At 36.5% G+C, this 22,085-nt stretch overlaps 2 protein-coding genes across 5 annotated transcripts; one reads left to right on the top strand and one right to left on the bottom strand.

Annotated features, from left to right (window-relative positions):
• Positions 1-352: 352 nt before the first annotated feature.
• LOC107478313 (diacylglycerol kinase 1-like) lies at positions 353-7,032 on the top strand. 4 transcript variants are annotated; one of them, XM_016098451.3, is made up of 13 exons: positions 353-506; positions 1,293-1,500; positions 1,645-1,767; positions 1,870-1,998; positions 2,349-2,434; positions 2,748-2,871; positions 3,431-3,479; positions 3,687-3,769; positions 4,332-4,396; positions 4,883-4,957; positions 5,565-5,652; positions 5,781-5,897; positions 6,349-7,032. In XM_016098451.3, the coding sequence occupies exons 2-13, from the start codon at positions 1,306-1,308 to the stop codon at positions 6,688-6,690; spliced, it is 1,476 nt and encodes a 491-aa protein (XP_015953937.1). In that variant the 5' UTR covers positions 353-506; positions 1,293-1,305; the 3' UTR covers positions 6,691-7,032. The 4 variants fall into 4 exon arrangements, with proteins under 4 accessions (XP_015953937.1, XP_052115505.1, XP_015953938.1 ...); XM_052259545.1 differs by lacking the exon at positions 353-506 and adding an exon at positions 609-638; XM_016098452.3 differs by lacking the exon at positions 353-506 and adding an exon at positions 1,046-1,103.
• A 110-nt stretch (positions 7,033-7,142) lies between these two features.
• Positions 7,143-10,094, bottom strand: LOC107478314 (uncharacterized). Its single transcript, XM_016098453.3, has 2 exons — positions 9,374-10,094; positions 7,143-7,909 (listed from the first exon to the last, which is right to left on the bottom strand). The coding sequence occupies exons 1-2, from the start codon at positions 9,824-9,826 to the stop codon at positions 7,550-7,552; spliced, it is 813 nt and encodes a 270-aa protein (XP_015953939.1). The 5' UTR covers positions 9,827-10,094; the 3' UTR covers positions 7,143-7,549.
• Positions 10,095-22,085: the final 11,991 nt, after the last annotated feature.

A 22,085-nucleotide genomic window follows, 5' to 3' on the forward strand; every position in this document is an offset into this window, starting at 1 on the left:
AAAAGTAAAAATTTAACATTTTCTATATACAAATTAAAAAATAATTAGAAAAACAAGTTAATATTCTTAAAATTTTCTTGTTATATTATTGCTCTTCACAGTTTCGGTCTTTCTGATATGAAAAACTCTGCTGACGTGGCATAATACTCCAGGTCATCGATTTAATCTATTTTTTTTTTTTTTCCCTCCATATTCAGTGGGTCCCTTTACCAAGACGAAAAGGTTAAAAAACTATCTTTAAAACATATTTCTAATTTTTAAAATCTAAATCAGCTTCCAAAACTCATTTCGAACCAAAGAAGGAAAGGCAAACGAAAGGAGCAAAAAGCTAAACAGTTTTTGGTTTAAATAAATTCTCTTTTCCCTGCTTGCTGATTGCATTGCTCTACCAGAAGAAGGAATCTACAGTTACTTCTGGGCTAATTCACTAGAACACTATATTTTAGCGTGGATCATTCGTCGGATATAGAATATCTCTCTCTACAGAAGCAAAAAATCAAGTTTGGGTAAAGCATCTTCTCTTTTTTCTAATTCATCTGATTCTCTTTTCGTTACAACTAAGTCTCACTTTCTGCGATACCTGTTTGAACTATCGCAGCAAAGACCTCTGTGGCTGATGCAAACTAAACAAATAAAAAGTAAACTGCAACTTATTTGTTTATTTATTTATCTTTCACTTTTTATTTTTGGCGGAATCATATCGATTAGAATAACTGCGATTACGTAATTTGCATGATGGTTTTGGTGTCGGTTGTAACTTTTAACAAATAAAATGCTTGACATTTCGGTGTTCCTTTGTTGAATTTTCGCCAAGTTGGTTAAAAGAGCAAAGGGACAGAGTTAAGACGCGTGAGCCTTTTTTTTATTTTTTCTGTTGGTTAGGAGGTAGTGGTTCGATTCAGTAAAGGAACTTTCTTCTTTCTCTTTTTGGTCTTTAGCTTAAGACACGAAGCAATGCACCAATCCTCGTTGCTGAAAAAGATAAAAGAAAAATTGTCTGTTGTGTTTATCAACTTCAACTAAATTGAACTATCTAAGCGCAAATACGAAGACTTCAGTGTCCGAAAGTCTTTTTCTTCCGCTAAGTTATTTTCTTTTTCGAAGTATGCATCCATCCTCTCCTTATTAGAATTATTTAGAGTTGGACACTTTTAGACTTAACCGTTAAGTTTTTCATGAACTTATTTCTTTTTTAATTAATTTGAACAGTTGTACTTTTGGCCTAAAAGGTTGATAGGAAATATTGATTTCGATTATTGATACATATTATCTTGTGTGATGAAATTACTCAGGTGTAAAACATTGATGGCTTACAAGAATAACATTGGAGGAATGAAGGATTTTGCCATTCCGGATTACATACTCGTCCCCGGAGCAAAGATTCGCAATGATTATTACATACCAGAATGCCCTTTGATAGTTTTCATAAACTCCAAAAGTGGTGGTCAGCTTGGTGGCGAGCTTCTTACTACCTATAATTCCCTCCTCAACAAAAATCAGGTAGGTACATTTATTTTGTGGTTGCCGCGGGTTGCAATGTATTTGAAATTGTTGACTTAAATTTGATATGCTGTTTGAGCTACAACTTTTCACATTATCTTTGGTTATATTGATATTGATTTAGGTGATTCTGTATTTTTCAAGGTTTTTGATTTGGGATCAAATGCTCCCGATATGGTGCTGCATCGGATTTATTCCAAGTTAGAAAAGTTAAAGCACAATGGAGATACTTTTGCTGCTGAAATTCAAAAAAGATTGAGAATAATTGTACGTTGATAAATGTACTTTCTATTTTTAGCATGCTCTAGTAATCTTTGTATCTAATAACATTCAATTACTCCTTATCTCTAACGTATTCATAGCAATCAGGTTGCAGGTGGAGATGGTACGGCGAGCTGGATTATGGGAGTTGTCGCCGATCTTAAGTTGCATCGGCCACCACCAGTTGCAACAGTGCCATTGGGAACCGGAAACAATATCCCCTTTTCATTTGGATGGGTAATTTCCTATTTTCTCAATCTGCTAAAATCTACTAATTTGGTGATAACTCGATGGATTTTTCTGATGGCCTTTGTTTTTAATTTTTCCTCATCTGTATATGAAATCATAGAGCATTTTGTTACCTTACTATGAAGACTTGGATCAATTTTCATTTTGTAAAAAGTTTTATGGTTGTCCAAGTTTTTTTCTTGGACACCAGATTCTTCATGGTTGCGGTCATATATATAATGCCCGACTTACAAGATTGATATATTAATCAACTCATATCTAAGAGTAATTTCCCACTTTTGACTTTACTCTGTGATGGAATTGGGACATAAGTTTAGTGTGATTTATTGTACGTTCAGGGAAGGAAAAATCCTGGTACTGACAAAGAAGCTGTTATGTCATTCCTGAATCAAGTAAAAGATGCAAAGGAACTGAAAATAGACAGGTATTTCCCCTACTTGTTTGAGTTTCCAATTGTAGTGACACCTTTCACATAAATGCACAATTATTTGACTTCATTGTTAACAACTGTTCAACTTGACTTCAAGAGTCCAAAAAATGATATGGCTATCAAAGTCGCAATTTTCAGTAGTAAGAAATCAAAAAGAATAATGGGAGTCTGATCCGCCTGTACAATGACAGAATTTAATATAACTGGAATCTTATGTTAATTATTTTCCTATTGATATTTTTCTCCCTTGGTGTTTTTTTTTGTTTTTTTTTTTAGTTTATTTCTAAGTGGTCAAAATGATTTTCAGCTGGCATGTTATAATGAGAATGAAGACTCCAAAAGAAGGTTCTTGCGAGCATATTGCGCCTGTTGAGCTGCCGCATGCTATGCATCCATGTCATCCTGTCTCTCCAACAGATAAACTAAACTTGGTCAGTCCTCTGTTCTTCACTTTTTTTTTTTCATTGAAAATCATGTGCAGAGCATTAAACTTCTAAGTTCAAGAATTTATTGTCATTATACAATTGGAAATTCCATGAAGGAAATATAGAAAAATATAAGATTCTTGGGAGGCTGTCCATAGCAATAGAATAGTGCTATTATAAATGAGACAACTTGTTCTGTTTTTCAAAAGTGCTTCACTGTTGAAATATCTTCTCTCTTTCGAATATGACCTCTGTTTCTCCATTGAAGAACTCTTGTCCCTGATTTATACACTGCAAAATCGTTTTAAGGAAGACATTTTAGACGTTTTTCAGGAAGTAATAATAATTTTGGTGATTGGAATTTTTTTACCCCTCTCTGTTTATTGAAGCTCTTCTGTTTCTGTTTGGGTATGTTGGGTGTTAGGGTCTTGGAAGGCTTGAACTGTAAATCAGACTTCACTTTACTCTTTTGCATTTCTTGCTTGCTATTTCTTGTTATTCTCTTTTCCTAAACAAGTCCACCACCATCCCTTTGATGCTTATTTGTCACTCGTTATTTTCTCAGGAGGGTTATCACACTTACCGTGGGGGATTTTGGAATTATTTTAGCATTGGTAAGAAAATCAAACTTATCTTATAATTTTGTTTAAATGTGTTGGCCACAATTGCATTTCTGAAATTTCGATAAGTGTACATTGAAAGTAATTCTAAGTGGCCAAAGTTGCTTAGCCAATAGGGTATCCCTTGGGAAAAGATGAGATCTAGGGTATTAGGTTAGTGTAAGCAGCAAGTATCCCTTTGAATGTGTGTGTTCCATGCAGGAATGGATGCTCAAGTATCATATAAATTTCATTCTGAAAGGAAGTTGCATCCTGAAAGGTTTAAACATCAGTTATATAATCAGGTACCTAGTTACTCACATGTAACATAAGAATGTTCAAGTTAATCAAGCACAACATTTTGATTTCTATTTGTTTGATCTGACAACAACTTTCTTGCCATTTTTTGTTTCTTTCAAATTGGTTAAGCACATGTTACATGTTCCTTAAGTTTTAGTTCTTATTGTTTACTGTAACGTCTAGTTTAGATAAATTTCTAGAATTTATTCGTTGAAGACAGTATAATATGTCAATTGCTTGCTTTAGTTTACAAACCAGTACATCGTTAGATGAATTTCTTGTGGTTGGGATGCATCACCCTATTCTCTCACACTATTCTTACGTGACATTAATAAACAGCATATGTCATATTAAGTTTCTTTAGAGTGTTTAGTTCATATGTTTAATGCAACATCTATTTTGGATAAAATTACTGGAATTTATTCATTCAAGACATATTTCAATTAACAAGTGACTTGATAATATGTCAAGTTCTTACTTTATTTTATAAACATCATATATGGTTTGATTCTTTTCATGCTATACGACTTATGTTTTACTCTATGTTACTTTTCATTTTGTAACCAGAGTTGCTATTTGAGGCTTGGTTGTACACAAGGATGGTTCTTCGCTCCTCTGAAATCTTCGGCGTGGTTGGTATTTAAATAATCACCAGTTATTATAACTTAGTTCATTAGAAAAAAATAAGTACAATTTATTTATCACAATAATATCCGACTATATACTAGTAGATTTTTCACTAAATTTGGTTAATACCTACGTGCAGTCCTCAACCATTGCAATTGAAATGCAGAGAGTATTTGATATTTGAAACTTTCGTTGATCTCATGCTTTATGCTAAATTTGTTGTTGTACCAGATTAACATATCTACACTAATATAGTCTAGCATAAAACATTGGTGATGATATGCTAAATTTTTAATATTAACTCAAATTTTGCCAAGTAGTTTGGATTCTTTGATAGTAAATTGTGACTGGCATAGCTTCCAGTTCTAGATATCATTGTGTTTTGGGGTGATAGTTTCTGTTGGACACTTCTTGTTTTTGCAATTTTGTTCTATTTTAGTTTTATAATTTGCCTTATATCACTGTGGTCTAATTTGGAATCTTTAATTCAGGAAAATTGCTCAGCTGGCAACGGTTAAGATAATGAAAAAGCATGGTCAGTGGGAAGATCTAAATATACCACAAAGGTAACGGAGTTCTAAAATGTAGATTCATGGATTATTTCAAAAGTAATGTTTGTCAACAAATATCAATCAATCTTTTAAATTAATTTTTCATTTTAAATTCTAAATCCTAAATTCTAACCCTAAACCCTAAAACCTTCAAAAAATCAGAATTAAAAATATAATTTTACAACAAAAAAATTAGCTAATATTGACTAATCAAAAATTAATTTTCTATACTTATTCTTTTTGAAATATGTTGCACTTGAACTGATTCAATAGATGTATTGTATGCGAATAATGGTAGGTAGTGGTAATACCGTAAAATCTTCTATGAGTGCCCTGTTCTGAATAATTTTGTTTAAATGTTTTCATTTCCCATCGAAGATCCGTTTCAGAATTTATACATGAAACTTCAGCATATCGCTAGAATAACTAGCCCTAAATCTGCAAATTTGCCTTATTCAGCATACTGCAACTGGTAGAATTTGGCGAATTATGTGTTTGGATTTTGGAAGGAAATAAATCTGTCGATTCTGTTTATTATATACATTATTATGCATATAAATATATTCCCTATTTTTAATTTTGAAAACCAATTTAATGTAAGAGCTTGACTTTCTATTTGCAGCACAAGGTCAATAGTTTGCCTCAACTTGCCCAGTTTTGCTGGTGGACTAAATCCTTGGGGGACACCAAACAGAAAGAAATCAATTAACGTAAGTCCCAAATGTTGTCCATCTCTGATGAATTCTGCATCCAATTTGTATCTTTCACTACAAATTTTCATCAAAGAACTGCGCAGAACTAGACACTGACTGGATCATTGTATTCTTTTATCTGGCAGAGGGACCTTACTAATCCTTATGTGGATGATGGCTTATTTGAGGTGGTTGGTTTTAGAGACGCATGGCATGGTCTTCTTTTGCTTGCACCAAAGGGGCATGGGACTCGTTTGGCACAGGTACGAGGCATTGGTTTCCGGAATAATTTTCATTGTTTTTCATCCTTTCCAAAAGCTTGAAACTCAAACCATAACTATTCTCCTACCATAGGGAAGTCGATCAGGAATTAAAAGGCTGCCTTTGGATAATGTTTCTAGGATAGAAATACACACGAGACAAAGACAGAGACAGACATAAATTCTTGTCTTTGTCTTTGAGATAGAAAAATTGCATCTCTAAATCTCTGTCACCCCAACCAAACGAATTATGTCTTTTGTATTCCTGTCTCACATACAGCATCCAGATGCAGCCTAAAAGGAAAAAAAAAAAATGTTCCACTGTAAAGCTGTTTTGGTTCTCTAGTATTCTTTTAATTTCTCTGACATTTTTTGTGCTTGAAGAAATGGTAATGTATGGTTTCTTTAATTCTCACTCTTCCTTCCTTCCTTCCTTCCTTCTTTGATGACATAGACGAGTAGAATCCGTTTCGAGTTTCATAAGGGCGAAGCTGACTTCACATTCATGAGGATTGATGGAGAGCCATGGAAACAACCCATCCCTAAAGATGATGATGGCAGAGTAGTTGTTGAAATATCTCACCATGGACAAGTGACGATGCTTGCCACCTCATCATGCCAATGTAAAAGTATGCATGATCCCTCCTCCTCCTCCACACCTGCTACAAGCCAAGGAGAAGAAGAATTTAGCACCACCGATGACTCTTCATCAGAAAACTCCGAACAGCGACGCAAGTTTGGTGCAGCTGACACATTTAAATATACCGATGCCATTCAATCACTTAAGTTAGATTAGTCTTGCTATACTCACCGCAATTTAACATCTAAGCATGGTTTTCAACTTTTTTGGGGTCACCAATTATTTTTTGGTTTAAACTACCAATTTTAATTTTTCAAGTAGAAAATGAAGTAGAGGGAGGAGAGAAAAGGGTGGATGTACAGAAGTTGATTTAATTAGGATATAAATGGAATTTTTGCTAGTTATATAAGGGACCATAAGACTAGGAGTAAAATTTTATATTATAGGTTCTTTTATGATCTCATTGTCGATTTTTCATAAAATTGTATTTGCCAACTTTAATCTGAGTTATGGCTCACAACTTGAACCATTTTAGATTAAACAATATTCTTAAAATTGTATATGCCAACTCAGAACTCATGTTACTTTTTTTTTTTTTTGGGTCATACAACACACTCACACACACACAACACACTCACACACTAACCTAGCAACTACACTAGAATTCGAATCTGGTGTGGCTTCATTTGAGACAAACATCTTTGCCACTACAACACATGCCTCAGCCACCCTCATGTTACTTATAAATATGAAATTGTTGAATAACCACATACCAGACTAGACATTGATGATAGATTCTCCACACAAAAAAAAGCAACCATCAGACGGAAAAGCAACTCGTAGAATTCGATATTAGATCCAGTTATAAAAATAAAAAAAAAATGGGAGAACTCTGAATTTCTCTCTCAATCTCCTAACTAAAGAATCAATCACAAGGAATGACAAAGTTTAAGGAAATAAACCAACAAAATATGTAGCCTACGACTGGAACACACTATTTACACATATATGTAGCCTACCAAACAATCAATGTATAGTAATCAGAATAAACAGAACTAATGCATCAACGTCAGCATCATATATCATCCGGCAGCCGAAAACTTTGTGAACCAAAAATCTGGTAAGACCTGCTCTGTACAAAAACAGCAAGACCACATTTGCTGCCGTTGAATCCTTCCCACAACGGAAAATTAACAGTTCCAGAAACCGTCTTTTTCACAGATATGTCTTTGACGGTGCAGAGCTTCTCGAGTCTTCTAACAACGTAGTCATTGGATAGAACACGCCCTTTGTTCTCCCCTCTCGGACAGTCCGTGACCAAACCACTTTCATATAAAGCTACCATCACATTGGCACCTTGATTATCCACCTTGGTCCTCAGTGTTCCTTTTAGAGACACTTGCAATGAATCTGGTGTAGGCCTCGTGAAAGTAGCCTGATATAACAAGCAATCTTGATTAATTAACAATTAAAACAAAATAGTGAACAAGAAAGCAGCTTGCATTTTTTTTCCTTCTTATACTAAGATATTCTCGGCTAACTGTTTGTAATCTGTCATTGACATAGCTTGTCTTTGTCGCAATTAGTTGGATTGGAGTGCATTTACAAATAATCACTCAATGCTATACAGCAAATGCTGTGACATCTCAACCATGAAGTTTTTCGGCTATGGGGTTAGTTTCAAAGAAGATAATTAGAGAAATGATATTCATAATATCTTTTCAAACAGAGTCAAATTCGTTCTCTACCATAACTAAATGATGTGTGAAACCAGTTTCATATAGGTCCGACAAATCATGGTAGAGGAGTGTGAATCAATGCTGTGCAACGAATAGGGAGTACAAACAACACAACTTACAATTAATGAAAAATACAACATAACTTCCTCAACCATGCATGGATACTATGGCATTATTACTTATTAGGTAAGCAAATTGAGACCACTCGGTGGGAGATGAGATAAAGGAACTGTGATCGAAAATCACATAAGTCAACATCGTTTAGGATCTATCACCTAACAGAAAGCCTTCTACTTTACTTTTTGACCAAAGTGATACAGTGGCTCTTAAGGTACATTTGTTATTCTATTTTCCCTTTTGGAGCTGGTGTTGATTTAAGAGAGCATTATTAAAAATAAAAAAGAAAAAACACTATTAGGACATTTCCTCTCCAGTGAAATCTTTAAATTTCCAATCATTATGACATGAAAATTTTGATCTTATTCACTGGCATAGTCAAACCATCAACAATATTTCAACCAATGGTTTTTGCCCAAGCAAATCTTCCGTCAAAATCTGGCTGGGAATAGTAACTATGAGCAGTTGATTTTATTAAAACATTGTTAATTTTTCCTATTAAACTGAGAAACAATTATCATAAAAAAAAGTTTCATTAAGGAAAATGCTCCAGTCCGCTGCAAAGCTTCTTCCATTTCAACAAATATATGAATATATTTTTCTATTAATACAAACACATAAATATTACCTAAAATCTTTACTTGGATATACTTTGAATCATTTTCGATTTCATTCTCAAGTTAAATATCTTTTCCATCTTAGCTGATTAAGCTAACTAAACATTAGATCAGTAGAACCTATAAACAGGCATGATGAGTGACACTGAGAAAAAAACCCTATTAAGGCCTTACAATAAGGGTATAATATATGAGCTTTATACGTTTGGCATCTAACTAAAGAACAAGAGAAAGGAGAAAGAACAATGGCAAGAAAAAAGAACAAAACGGAAAATAACACAAAAAACATGGACAAAAGAAATGCCCATGGAAAAAGATATTTGCACCTCATTCTTAAGGATTAGGACTAGCATGTAGAAGTTAGATTTGGATCCTCTCATGTTTCAATCTTCAGTTGATTAAGAAATAAATGATACGACTGCTAACCTGGAACGTAGGAGAAGGGAATCTAGGGGCAGAAGTGATGCAATGAATGAGGGCATTCTCGTCATTTCCAACACAGTGAGCTTTTCCCTGAACCACAATCTGAGGCGTGAGCAGGGTATCAAGCCCAAGAGCTTCCACGTAAGCCTTCTGTCTAACGGTCCACTGGCTGGACCCAAACGGGTCCTTCCAGCCCATGTAATCCCAATAGTCCACGTGGAACGTCATAACCACCACCGGCACCTCCAGCCCGAAGTCACCTCTCCCCAGCCGCGACAACACCAGCTCCGCCGCCGGCGACGTCGCGCACCCCTGCGACGAGAACATCTCCACCACAACTGGTCCCCCGCGCTTCTGCTCCTCCGCCGTGAGGTCCGCCGTCACGTGCCTCTCCACGTCTCCGCCAGTGTCCCTGCGGCCGCCCTTGCTGAAGCATGCGAAGAGACGCGGCGCCATCGCAAGAAAGGAAAGAAGTGCGCGGTGGCGGTGGAAGCGCAAGAGTTTGCCGCAGTTATCAGGTTGTGAGTTGAGAAGAAACGGAAAGAATTGTGAGAACGCGAAAAAATCAACCAAAAATGGAGGATCCAAAAGATAGAGTGAGTATGTGCGCGTGTACCGTGTGGGTTTCTTTCTAAAATGGTAATACCAGACGGGGAAGTTTTAAGAGAATGGAAGTTGGAGAAAGAAAGATGGCGAAGAACTTGGGGTAAGAAAGGGTTAAGGCCTAACGGGGTTTTGATTAAATGAATGGATGAATTATTTATTTGTTTATTTAATCTATATTTTTTATTAATTTTTTTATAGCTGGTATTTGTAATTAGTGTTTTTAAAATAGCAAATACTTGTTAGCAAATTTTTGTTTTATTTTAAAGGTTAGATTAAAATTATCATCAAAATATTTAGTTAAAAGAATTAAAAAACTTTTTGTTTTTAACATATTAATATTTAAAGTTAAAAAATTCTCTTTTATAATACGTTTTACTAATGCTTTTAGGAGATTCCTTAATAAAAACTCTTATTTTAATGCACAGAATGTTTCTTTCTTGTGCTTTGTGTATCGTGGAGGCTGATGGTGGTTCAGTTGCGTTACCGACACGGTTCAGTCGGTGGGATGCACGTTGGGTTGTCAGTGTTACATGTGGGTGGCGCTGCTAAATCTTTGAAGCGGGGAAGTAACAGGTCACAGTCACAGAGATTACAGATCACCTACCTAATCGAATCTCTACAAAATTGCATTAGATTTCGATTTAATTAATTTGTTCATCTTTATAATTTCTATTATTTTTTTAAAAAATAAATATTAAAAATCTAGTATAAAATTTTAATTATAAATTTTTAAACTTTAATTACTTAACTAAAAATTTGATAAAATATAAAAACTAAAAAATAATTAAACCTTAGATTTCTACGTTCAAAATGAGACACAGGTAGTCTAACCTTATTTATTTAAATAAGTAACTATATCCGCTAAATATCTCCTACTATCTCTACCTCATCTAGAAGGTAGATCTCAACAAACTCCGAAGATAAAGGGAACGGTTATCCACTTTCAAAGGTAGAACTATTCCAAAAGGTGGTTACCCACTCTACTATAAATACACTAACACCCTTTACGTATATTCAAGTCCCAATCTACTAAAAAATCTGCTCAAAAGCCTTGCTAACTTAATAATCGGAGTCTCTTATAGGTATCACCCCTCACCTCCTCACGAGAAACTCGGTTGGCAGCACCTCAGCACCAGCACAAGTTGGACACTGCCTCAAAAGGAGTCTAGACCTCACGTTCAGACCCAAATTACTGTTTCAAGTAATCCCGGGAACATTAGCATCGTTGTCGGAGACGTGGAAGTCTATATCCGCGTATGGCGGACAACCAATATGAAGACGACCACACGACATTTGAGTCGGAACCAGAGCCCCACCATGACGACTTGACGCTAGCATTACCTCCACCTCGAGAAAGAACGAATGCCCCCACAGGGAAGCTGACCAACGGGTTCCTTGTGTGGTCTAGAATTTCACAAATAAGTTTTCGTTGAAAGTATAGTTTCTAAACCAACAAGAATCCTTTTGTACAAAAGATTGTTTGTCACAAGTAACAAACCCCTAATAAATAATAACCGAAGTATTTGAACCTCGGGTCGCCTCTCAAGGAATTGCAGGGAAGTGTTCTTTTTATTGGTTATGTAAAGGTCTATTTTGGGGTTTTTAAGATAAGAAGCAAGAATAGTAAATGACAAAAGGAATAAACTAATAACTAGAAAAGCTCTTGGCAAGGTATAAGAATTGGAAATCCTATCCTAATCATCCTTATCAATTGTGATGAGAATTATTCATTGCTCCCACTTAGTTAACCCTCAATGAATGAAGAAAAGTCAAGTGGACTAATCAATTTGATTCCTCAAGTCCTAATCAACTCCTAAGGAAAGACTAGCTTTAGTGGAATCCAAATCAATCAGCAACTTTCAATTATCAATCAACAAAGGAGTTTGATATCTCAAGTGTCACCAATTACTCAACCAAGCCAAGAACATAGAATCCTACTCTAACATCCTTCTAAGCATTTTGTCAAGTACTTGGAGGGCATAACATAAAAACATAGAAAACTAGCAAGGAATATTAAATCCAAACTACCAATTGCAAACATTAATTAATAACAGATAATAGAAGAAGCAATAAATATGAAATACCTCAAATTGTATTAAAAGGAAAATCAAATCTAACATGAGAATTTATAAACTAAAGTAATTAATAAGGAAAATCAATAAACTAGAATACCAAGACAAATAAAAGTAGAAGAGAAATCCTAAATCCTAAAACCTAAGAGAGAGGAGAGAGCCTCTCTCTCTAAAAACAACATCTAAAACCTAAAATTCTGTGAATGAAAGTTGAATGATGAATGAATGAATTCCCCCATTCTGTAGCCTCTAATCTGTGTTTTTTGGGCCGAAAACTAGGTCAAAAATAGCCCAAAAATCGCCTCCACTGATTTCTGATACGTCCAGTACGTACACATGTCACGCGTACACGTCGTCCAAGCGTACGTGTGGATTGAACTTTCGCCAGGTCACGTGTACGCGTGATCCACGCGTGCGCGTCGCCCAACAGCTAGGCAGCTATGGCAATTATATGGTGGTTTGAAGACGTCGGATTCCTTGCCACCAATGCGACGCTTCACCAGTGAGCAAATAGGTAGTAAACTCAACACGCTGTCCTTCAAGCACCACCTGCGCTTGTAGTACTCGTTCCATAGCCTGAAACCATGTATCGGCTTTAGTCGGGCTAGTAGTTCCCTTGAACTTAGGTGGATTAACCTTCAAGAAGTTTGCCAATGTCATCGGGCCCTGAACTCCACCTCCGTCATTACCATGGTTGTTCAGCCGTTGACCAAGAGTCTCAGCAGTGGCTTGCATAGCAGCAGCCATGTTCTCCAACGCAGTCATAAAGTTCACCGGGTCATTAGGGTTAATCTTCGGCGCACGAGCATTCTTATGACCTCTTCCACGGCCTCTAGCGCATCCACGAGGCGCCATCTGGTTCCTATACACAACAAACAATCGATATTAAGTTGATCAGTCTCAATATCAGAAGTCTAGTGCTTCAAAGTCCCAAATGCATGCTCATGAACGTTTATGCCAATTATATCAAGCAGATATACTAATAGCACATAACACACATACAGAGAATGCACAGAAGCATAGTCAGTCCGTCCCTCAGGCTCTACAGGAACGAACTGCTCTGATACCATAATGTAACACCCTACCATACAGAGTCTTATGCTTAAGTCATAATTCAGAGATGGCAAGGTATTACGACCTCTAAAATAAAAATTTAGTACGAATAGTATTGTGAAAAATGATTATAACTAGGAGCCTTTTTAAGAAAAAGGGGTAAACAAAAATCGTAACTCAAAAAGCGCAACACTCTGATCAATAACGTAACGAACAAGGATAAACCAGCGCGAGATTATATATATAAAAGAGTGTCAAAAACGGGAATATCAAAACTCAAAATCCGGTTGCGAAGATAACCGATTCGAGCATAGCAACATATACATACATACATACATACATACATACATACATACATACATATATATAAGAGGAGTCATCACAGTTTGTATTATTCAATGGAGATAAGGTATCTAAGGGAAATCATAAAAACAAAACAGAGTCCCGAGAACAAAGGATCTTCGCTAATTCAGAAATCTCCAGCATACTTCAGTGAGAAGCCTCACGTCCTGCATCTAAAAATCATAAAATCCGCATGGGTGAGAACCAGAGGTTCCCAGTATGGTAACAGCTTCCACATATATAATATATAATAATAGAGAAAAGCCGAAGGTAATCCTAGGACTTCGTCCAAATAAAATCAAGCTTATAAACAAGCTAAACCATAAAGGGCATCTGACTAAAGATTCTTCAGTCTAACTAATACTTTCCTTTCCAATTCCTTCAAACTTCCCAACCACCAGCAGGAGTATAATATAGCAAACATAGTTATATCAGACAAGAGATATACAAATAGGAACAAATAAGGCAGTTAGACAAATAGCAAGTAATATGCAGTCAAATAGGCAATCTCAAACAGTTCACATAGTATGCATATGATGAATGCCTGTCCCTAATGGCTGATGATATCATCTGTCGGTTATAGAGCCAACCCGACAAGTCCTGGTAGCTAACCATCGGACTATCCCTCTGTCGTGCCTCCCCAACTCGACTTATACTCAATATAAACTTGATAATAATCATGATCCATATTCATCACCCTCACTGGTGAATATTTATGGGGATGAGCTCATCCGGGGCTTTCACAGTGCCCGGCCACCCTGACGACATAGGGTCAAAAGAGCTTCTAGTTTTAACCTGGAGCACGTGGTGGCTAGCCACTTCTTTCTCCCAGGAAAACTCTCATCTCCGATAGTTGAAGTGCAAACATTCACAATTCATTCAACAGCATATATGCATTTATACTTAGTCATAATCATGGCTCCGCCGTAACACGGCAATAATCCAGCCATCCGACCCACGGTTAAATCCATAACCAGCCAATTCATTAACAATTACGGCCCTTCAGCCCATGGCATAACAAGCACTTCCACCGCCATCCTCCGCATCTCACATAATCATCTTTGATCCTCATTGATCGTTTATTTTTCCCTTGCTTCACTCGCAAGTTACCACATCCCCTAGCTCTTTTTCTCATTGCTAGGCATATCATAATGATTTAAGACACAAGTGGTGAGATCGGAGGCTTAGAAGTGTGAAATTTGGCTTTTAAAACTCAAAAATCAACTTTGGGATGAAAAAAGGGCCACGCGTACGCGCACTCCACGCGCACGCGTGGATGACCACAAAGCTCATCGGCGCGCAAGCGTCATACACGCGGATGCGTGGGTTGAAAATTAGCCAAACGACGCGTACGCGTCAGCCACGCGCACCCGCGGGTACATTTGTGCCCCAAGCACAAAACTGGCACAACTTTGGCACAACTCTCGGGAAAATTGCTGGGCATTGGATGCATCACATCGACGCGCACGCACACGCCACGCGCACGCACGCGTGGATGGTGCCTGTTCGAAAAATGGCGCGTACGCGCCAAGTACGCCTACGCGCGGAGGGTCATTTTGCTAAAAATTTTCTAAGTTAAAAGCTGCAGAATTTACAAATTCAACCCCCAATCTTCCAACGGACATAACTTTCTCATTTTAAATCTTTTTCCGCCTGTTCTTTCAACGATATGGACATCCCAGATCTAATTTCATTTCTAAACAAGTTTGGTACAAAACGGGGATCCGCGGTCCAAGTTATGTTCCGCCAAAGTATGCCCAAAAAACCATGTTTTCATACAAAACCACAAGGTGCCATTTTCAAAACAAGTCATTTTCAACTATTTTCAAAATCAACCAAAACATGCCAATTTCAACCCTTTTTTAAATCAATCAAAATATACTAAAATCAATATCAAGCCTCCTCAACTCACACATCAACACTTCACCACAAGTCACAAAACATCATCCCACCATTTTAACACTTCCCAATCATATGGCCAAGATACAAACACAAAAACATATCATACATACTTTCTCATCCCAATTTCCAATAATACCATTTCCAATTAACCATTATTACACACACTCAATATCATACTCACCACCAACATGGTGTCACCCACCATTCAACCTCAATTACTCATCAAGCATATATCACAACATGCATAATTCTCATACATCATACCATCAAGGCATCAATAATCATTATCACATATATGACCACATCATATATCTCAACCATTCAACAATATCAACAATTCAATGCCTATCTTAGGGCCTCTAGCCTAAGTATTTCCTACCACATTATATATTAGATACGAGAAACCGAGACCATACCTTAGCCAATTTTTTCAAGCTCAACCGAAGCACTTCCAAACCACTTATCCACAAGCCCTTTAGGTCTTAACACCTCCAAGCACAAATTTTTACCACCAAAATTCTTTTTTCAAACTTTTCAAGGTCTCAATCAAGCCCCAAAATTCACATACGCACAACCTAAGCTACAATCATCATACCCATGCACAACATCTCAATACCCAAACATCATAAAACAACAAATTACACTAGGGTTGAGAATCTTACCACACCCAAGGTCCAAGGAGGCAAGTTTAATCTTCTCCTTCAAGAGAGTTGGGTCCTATAACATCAAAGAGTCTAAAATCTCAACATTTTTACTCATAAAACTCGAAAACAAGACTGGAAATTCGAAGAGCAAAACGTGGCTTACTCAAGATTGATTGTATGGGTTTTGTAGAGCTCTCCGCGGTGAACGCGTCACCGCAAACGATGCGACAATCGGAGCTCTAGATCAAAAGTTATGGTGGTTTGAAGATCAAATGAGAGAAAGAACTTGAGAGAGTGTTCTTCCCTCCATGGCCTCCATTTCAGCGTGAAAGAGAGTGTTGTGAGGAGAGAGAGTACCGAAAACTAGGGTTTTGGTTTAGTTTAGGTGGTCCAAGGGCCCACTTTGGGTCCGGTTGGCCCGGTTTGGCCCGTTCGGTCTAATCTTGGTCCGATTTCTATAAAATTGGTACCAAAATTCTCGTCTCAATCTCCTCTATCATATTAAGCCATAAAAATCACATTTTTAGCTTTCTAGAATAAATTCTCATTTATGGATTAATTAGCCGTTAATTAATCGGGTCTTACAAGGCAGCTACGGCAATTATATATCGTTGCGAAGCCCCGGATGTTAGCTTTCCAATGCAACTGAAACAGCCTCATTTGGATCTCTGTAGCTCAAGTTCTGACCATTTGAGTGTGAAGAGGTCAAGGTTGACAGCTTTGCAGTTCCTTCAACTTCTTGTATTCCTTCCACTTTTGCATGCTTCCTTTCCATCCTCTAAGCCATTCTTGCCTTGTGATCTCTGAAAACACTTAACACACATATCAAGGCATCGAATGATAATAAGAGAGGATTAAAATTAGCTAAATTAAGACCAAAGAAATATGTTTTCAATCATAGCACAAAATCAAGAAGGAAAATGTAAAACATGCAATTTACATAAATAAGTGTGAGAATAGTGGATAAAATCCACTCAATTAAGCACAAGATGTACCACGAAATAGTGGTGCATCAGAAGCAACATCGAAAAATCCTCAACCGCGGAGGATTCATTCAGAGGTCCACCTGCACGAAGATGAAGAACCTCCCCATCCGACGGAAATATTAGGATTAGTTTATGGCCACTGTGGATGATTAGAACAACTCAAGATGGAAGCTGAGCGATAACGAGAAGCAAAACGGGAATTACGAAGAGAAGTACGACGATGAAAAGAGCTAGAAAAAAAGCTCTTGAGATTGGAAGCCGATCTCCGAAGACGAAGTAATCGTACAGATCGGGAGGATAGCCCTCTTGGAGGTGAAAATCAGTTTGTTGAAGAGATCATGCAAGCCAGGATTGCTAGAAATTTCAAAACTCCCGACATGGATCTCGACGACGAAATAACCGATCTGAGGCATCACCTCAGCAATTTCAAAAGTCGGATGTACTTAGCTGATGCTTTTGATACAACTCGTTGCAAAGCTTTTCCGACAATCCTGACCAAAGCTTTGAGTTTCTCTGGTAGATGTCTACAGAAAAATATGCCACACCGAAAAGCTTCTAACTCCTTGGCCTATCAAGCATGAAATGGCCAAAAGTCGGATAGAATATTGTGAGTATCATAAGTTGTATGGGCATTCCACTAATGATTGTTATGACTTAAAAGAACATAATAGAAAAACAGGCCAGGAAAGATCGGTTAGAAAGGTACCTGGCCGAGAGATCGGATGATCAAAGAAAGAGGAAAAGACATGAGGACGGAGGATGGCAAGAACGTCTCCCGCATACTCTTGAACGCCACATTCATATGATAAATGGAGGGTTTGATGAAGGAGGAATCTCAAACTTCTCACGTAAAAGGCATATCAAAGAAGTATATCAAGTTGGGGAAGACAACAAAATTTCCAATTTACCAACCATCTCATTCATCAAAGAAGATGCTCAAGGGGTGACACCTGACCACGATGACTCGGTAGTGATAACAATAATCATCGTCAATGCAAATCTCCATAGAGCCCTGGTGGACTAAGGGAGCTCGGTGGACATATTGTTTAAGCCTACTTTCGACAAACTTGGGCTAGAAGAAAAGGATATGAAGGCATACCCAGATAACCTCTTTGAGCTGGGGGACACGCCGATCCAACCTCTTGAATTTATTTCTCTATACACCATCTTTAGAAAGGGCATGAAGTTAAGGATGTTAAGCGTCGACTACATTGTGGTCGACATCATGTTAGCGTACAATACTCTAATAGGTCGGGCCATTTTAAACTGACTAGCAACAGTTGTCTTTACACCTCACTTGTGTATGAAGTTTTTCACTGCAGAAGAAATTGCCACCGTAAAGGGAGATCAAAAGCTGGCACAAAAGTGTTATAATAAAAGCCTTAATTTTAAAGGTAGCCCAGGTGGAAAAGAAGTCAACACTATTGAACTCAGTGGTATCCAAACTCGGGAAGAAATATGTCTCCAACCTGAAGAGAAGATAGAAAAAGTGCAAATCGGGGATCATGCTGAAAAGACAACGAGTATAACGGTCAACCTAGAGGAATGTCTAAAAGCATAGCTCGTTGATTTCTTACGAAGAAACTCTGGCCTCTTCGCCTGGAAAGCCTCCAATATGCCTGGTATAGATCCCGACCTGATGTCTCACAAATTCACTGTTGGTGCGAAATTTATAACCATGAACTAACTGGTAAGTGCACCGGGTCGTACCATGTAATACCTCAGGTGAGTGAGGGTCGACCCACGAGGATTGATGGACTAAGCAACAATGGTTGATTAATTTACTTAGTTAGACAAGCAGAAAATGGTGTTTTGAGAGTTCAAACGCATTAACAGTAAGTTCATAAAATTAACAAAGAAAGCAGTAAACTGATGTAATTAATATGGGAGAAACAGTTAAGGCTTCAGAGATATCTATTTTCCGGATTGACTTTTCTTATTAACTATTTTAATCATGCAAGATTTAATTCAAGGCAAACTGTATGTGACTAAACCCTAATTCCTTAGACCATTTTAGTCTCCTCTAAAATTCATCAACCGCCAATTTCTTGGTCACTTAATTCCAATTAGAGGGTGAAGTTCAATTCTAGTTTAAATGCCACAGAAACCCTAATTATCCAAATATAAGAGGATTATATGTCAAGTATCCTGTTAAGTCCAGATAATTTTAAATTTAGGAGAATATGTTTTTAAGCTATTGTTCAAGTAAAGAGCTTTTCTAAGTTATACAAGAACTCAATTAGAACAAGGATCATACTTCCGTTCCACTAGAATTCATGAGATAAAGAACGAAAACCATTCTTGAATTATAAATCAGTACATGAATTAAAATAGAAAAATAATAGTATCAATCCATACAATAGACAAAGCTCCTAACCTTAATAATGGAGGTTTAGTTGCTCATGGCTTAGAGAGAAAACTAGGATTCTGAAAAACTGTAAATTGCGGAATGAGGTAGAAAAGAAAAAAATGAAGGGTTGATTATTTTTCCTTTTATATCTGATCCTAATTAATGTAAAATATATTTCCTAAAACTAAAATAATATCTTTTCCTAATTATAAATAAAATCAAAATTAATTAACTTCAGCGCAGCTTTGTATGAGTGCATAGGGACCATTGGACTCATTAAGGTCCACGCTGAACTTGAGAATTCTCAAGTTCAGCGTGGGTGAGAGCAATATGTGTCCTTTGGAGCTTGAATCCACGCTGAACTTGGATTAACCCAAGTTCAGCGTGGGATGATACGTGATTCTTCCTCTATGCGTTGGATTCTACGCTGAACTTGAGAAAGCTCAAGTTTAGCGTGGAGGAGGCAGAGTGAAATGGAAGAAAAGAGGCACACTATTATATATCGTTGGAAAGCTCTGAAAGTTAGCTTTCTAATGCCACTAAAATCACGTCAATTGGATCTCTGTAACTCAAGTTATTTCTGCTTAAGTGCAAAGAGGTTGGGGTTGACAGCATCATTCGCTTTCTTCCTTTTCTGCTACAAAACTCTGTCAAATCCATCCAAATACTACCTGAAATAAATAGAATTTACAAACAACTCAAAGTATCATTCATAGTGGCTAAAGGTAATTAAATCTTGATTAAACTCAACAATTTAAATGCAAATTCACTAGAAAAAGATAGAGAACATGCTCACGCATCACAACACCAAACTTGAATTGTTGCTTATCCTCAAGCAACCAAAATCAGTACATGATTAAGATGTGAATTTGCATGAGAAGTGGAAGTTCAGTTATGCTCAAGTCTATTCTTAAAATGGGGTTTATTCATTGTAACTCTGAGCAGTTTTGGCATCTCACTCTCCTTTGAATCAGAGGAATGTCAGTATCATTCGGAATCAGAATCCGAATCATATTATGAATTCTCTGATCTTTATACTCCTGTTTAATTATTGAACATAGCAAATTTACTTTAATTCTATTTTCTTTGGTGCTTTGCACCTTGAGCCTAGTCGTGACTTTAAATGTTGTCTCAAGCTTCACTTGACACAAAAACACCACAAGCACTTGACTGGGAAACTCTTTCTAAGCTCTAATTGCTCTTTCAGCTTCTCCCAGACAGTGGTACTCAAAGCTTTTGGCATACTTTGCTGAATGTATTTGGTCACGACTCTAAATATTCCGTCTTAAGGATTATTTGAAACATGAATACCACAAGTATATAACTAGGAAACAACTCTTTGAGCTTTTAATCATGTCAGACTTCCCTAGTCATTGATGCTCAGAGCCTTGGACCTTGCTCTTATTTTTCTTTTGCTGTTTCTTTTGCTTAAATGATTAAATGTTTGGTTACATCAGAGAATTTATAATAGTTCTCTAAATTCTTGTTCCTCATACATCAACATCCTTTGATTTAAATTCAAATATGCATTGTTCATGTCATTCATTCATAATCGCAATAATACCACTACATTTAAGTAAATGAGACCAATCTTAAGTATAAACTCAATTTCTCATGCATTACATCTTTTTCTTCTTTCTTTTCTTTTGATTTCAAGCTCAGTGAGCAATACATGAGACACTCTTTTAGAATAATAAAAAAATCAAATAACAAAATAAACAGTAAATTAAACTAGAACATAGGAATTGAAATAGAAGTTGAATAACAAAAAAATAGCCGAAAACGGGAATATAACATAATAAGAACGGGAGGAAATATAGAATGAAAGGAACTCAACTACCTCAGTTATCCTAGTGGTCATTTCATTCTTCAGGCTGTGCTCCTCCATGAAGATGATTTGCCTCCCTTTGGTGCCATTAAAATAAACAAAAATGCCACAAGCGAAGCGACAACACCAAATTTAAAAGTTTACTTGTCCTCAAGCAAAGAAGAACTGAAAGCAGAAAGGGATAGAAAAAGACGTACGGAGGAGTAAAAACAAATATTATGATAAAAAAAGAATAAAATGATAAAAGGACAAAAGAAGTTAAAATAATTAAAATATATATTATTTTTGGTTTTTTATTTATTATTATTTTTTTATTTTGATTTTTTTATTATTATTATTTTATATAACGTGGAAGTTGCTGAAAATATAATAACAAAAAATTCCAATTACAATAATATCATTATTATATATATACAATCTACATCATCAATACTATGTATTATATAATATAAGCCAATAGTATATAAGACACTTCTTTTTGTAATGTCTCTTATTTTACACATTGGATTGAAAACTTCAATCCGAAGCTCTCAAAAAATTTGAGACCTGATTTCTCAGCCACATTTTTTATCATTGGTTCTCTTTACTATATCACATACTGAATATTCATTACAAGATGGGTAAAAATTACGACTATATTTCTGATATCAATGCAAGGAAGCTTTGTTGGAACTTTAAAGTATATGTGATCAGAATTTGGGAACATCCGAGTAAGTTCAACGAGAAGAAGGTTGGAAGCATAGAGATGATCCTGCAAGATAGTAAGGTAACTATATCCCAAACAAAATTGCTATTACTAATATGTTGCACTTAAATCATTATAAAACACAAGTATAGATATCTCTAATAAAATATATTTGTTGGTTTTTTCTACTGAAAAATGCAGGGTGGAAGGGGCCATGCTTCAATACCCAAGTCTATAGTTAAGAAAT

This window comes from Arachis duranensis, chromosome 3 (genome assembly GCF_000817695.3).
Source record: "Arachis duranensis cultivar V14167 chromosome 3, aradu.V14167.gnm2.J7QH, whole genome shotgun sequence".
Taxonomy (NCBI): Eukaryota; Viridiplantae; Streptophyta; class Magnoliopsida; order Fabales; family Fabaceae; genus Arachis; species Arachis duranensis.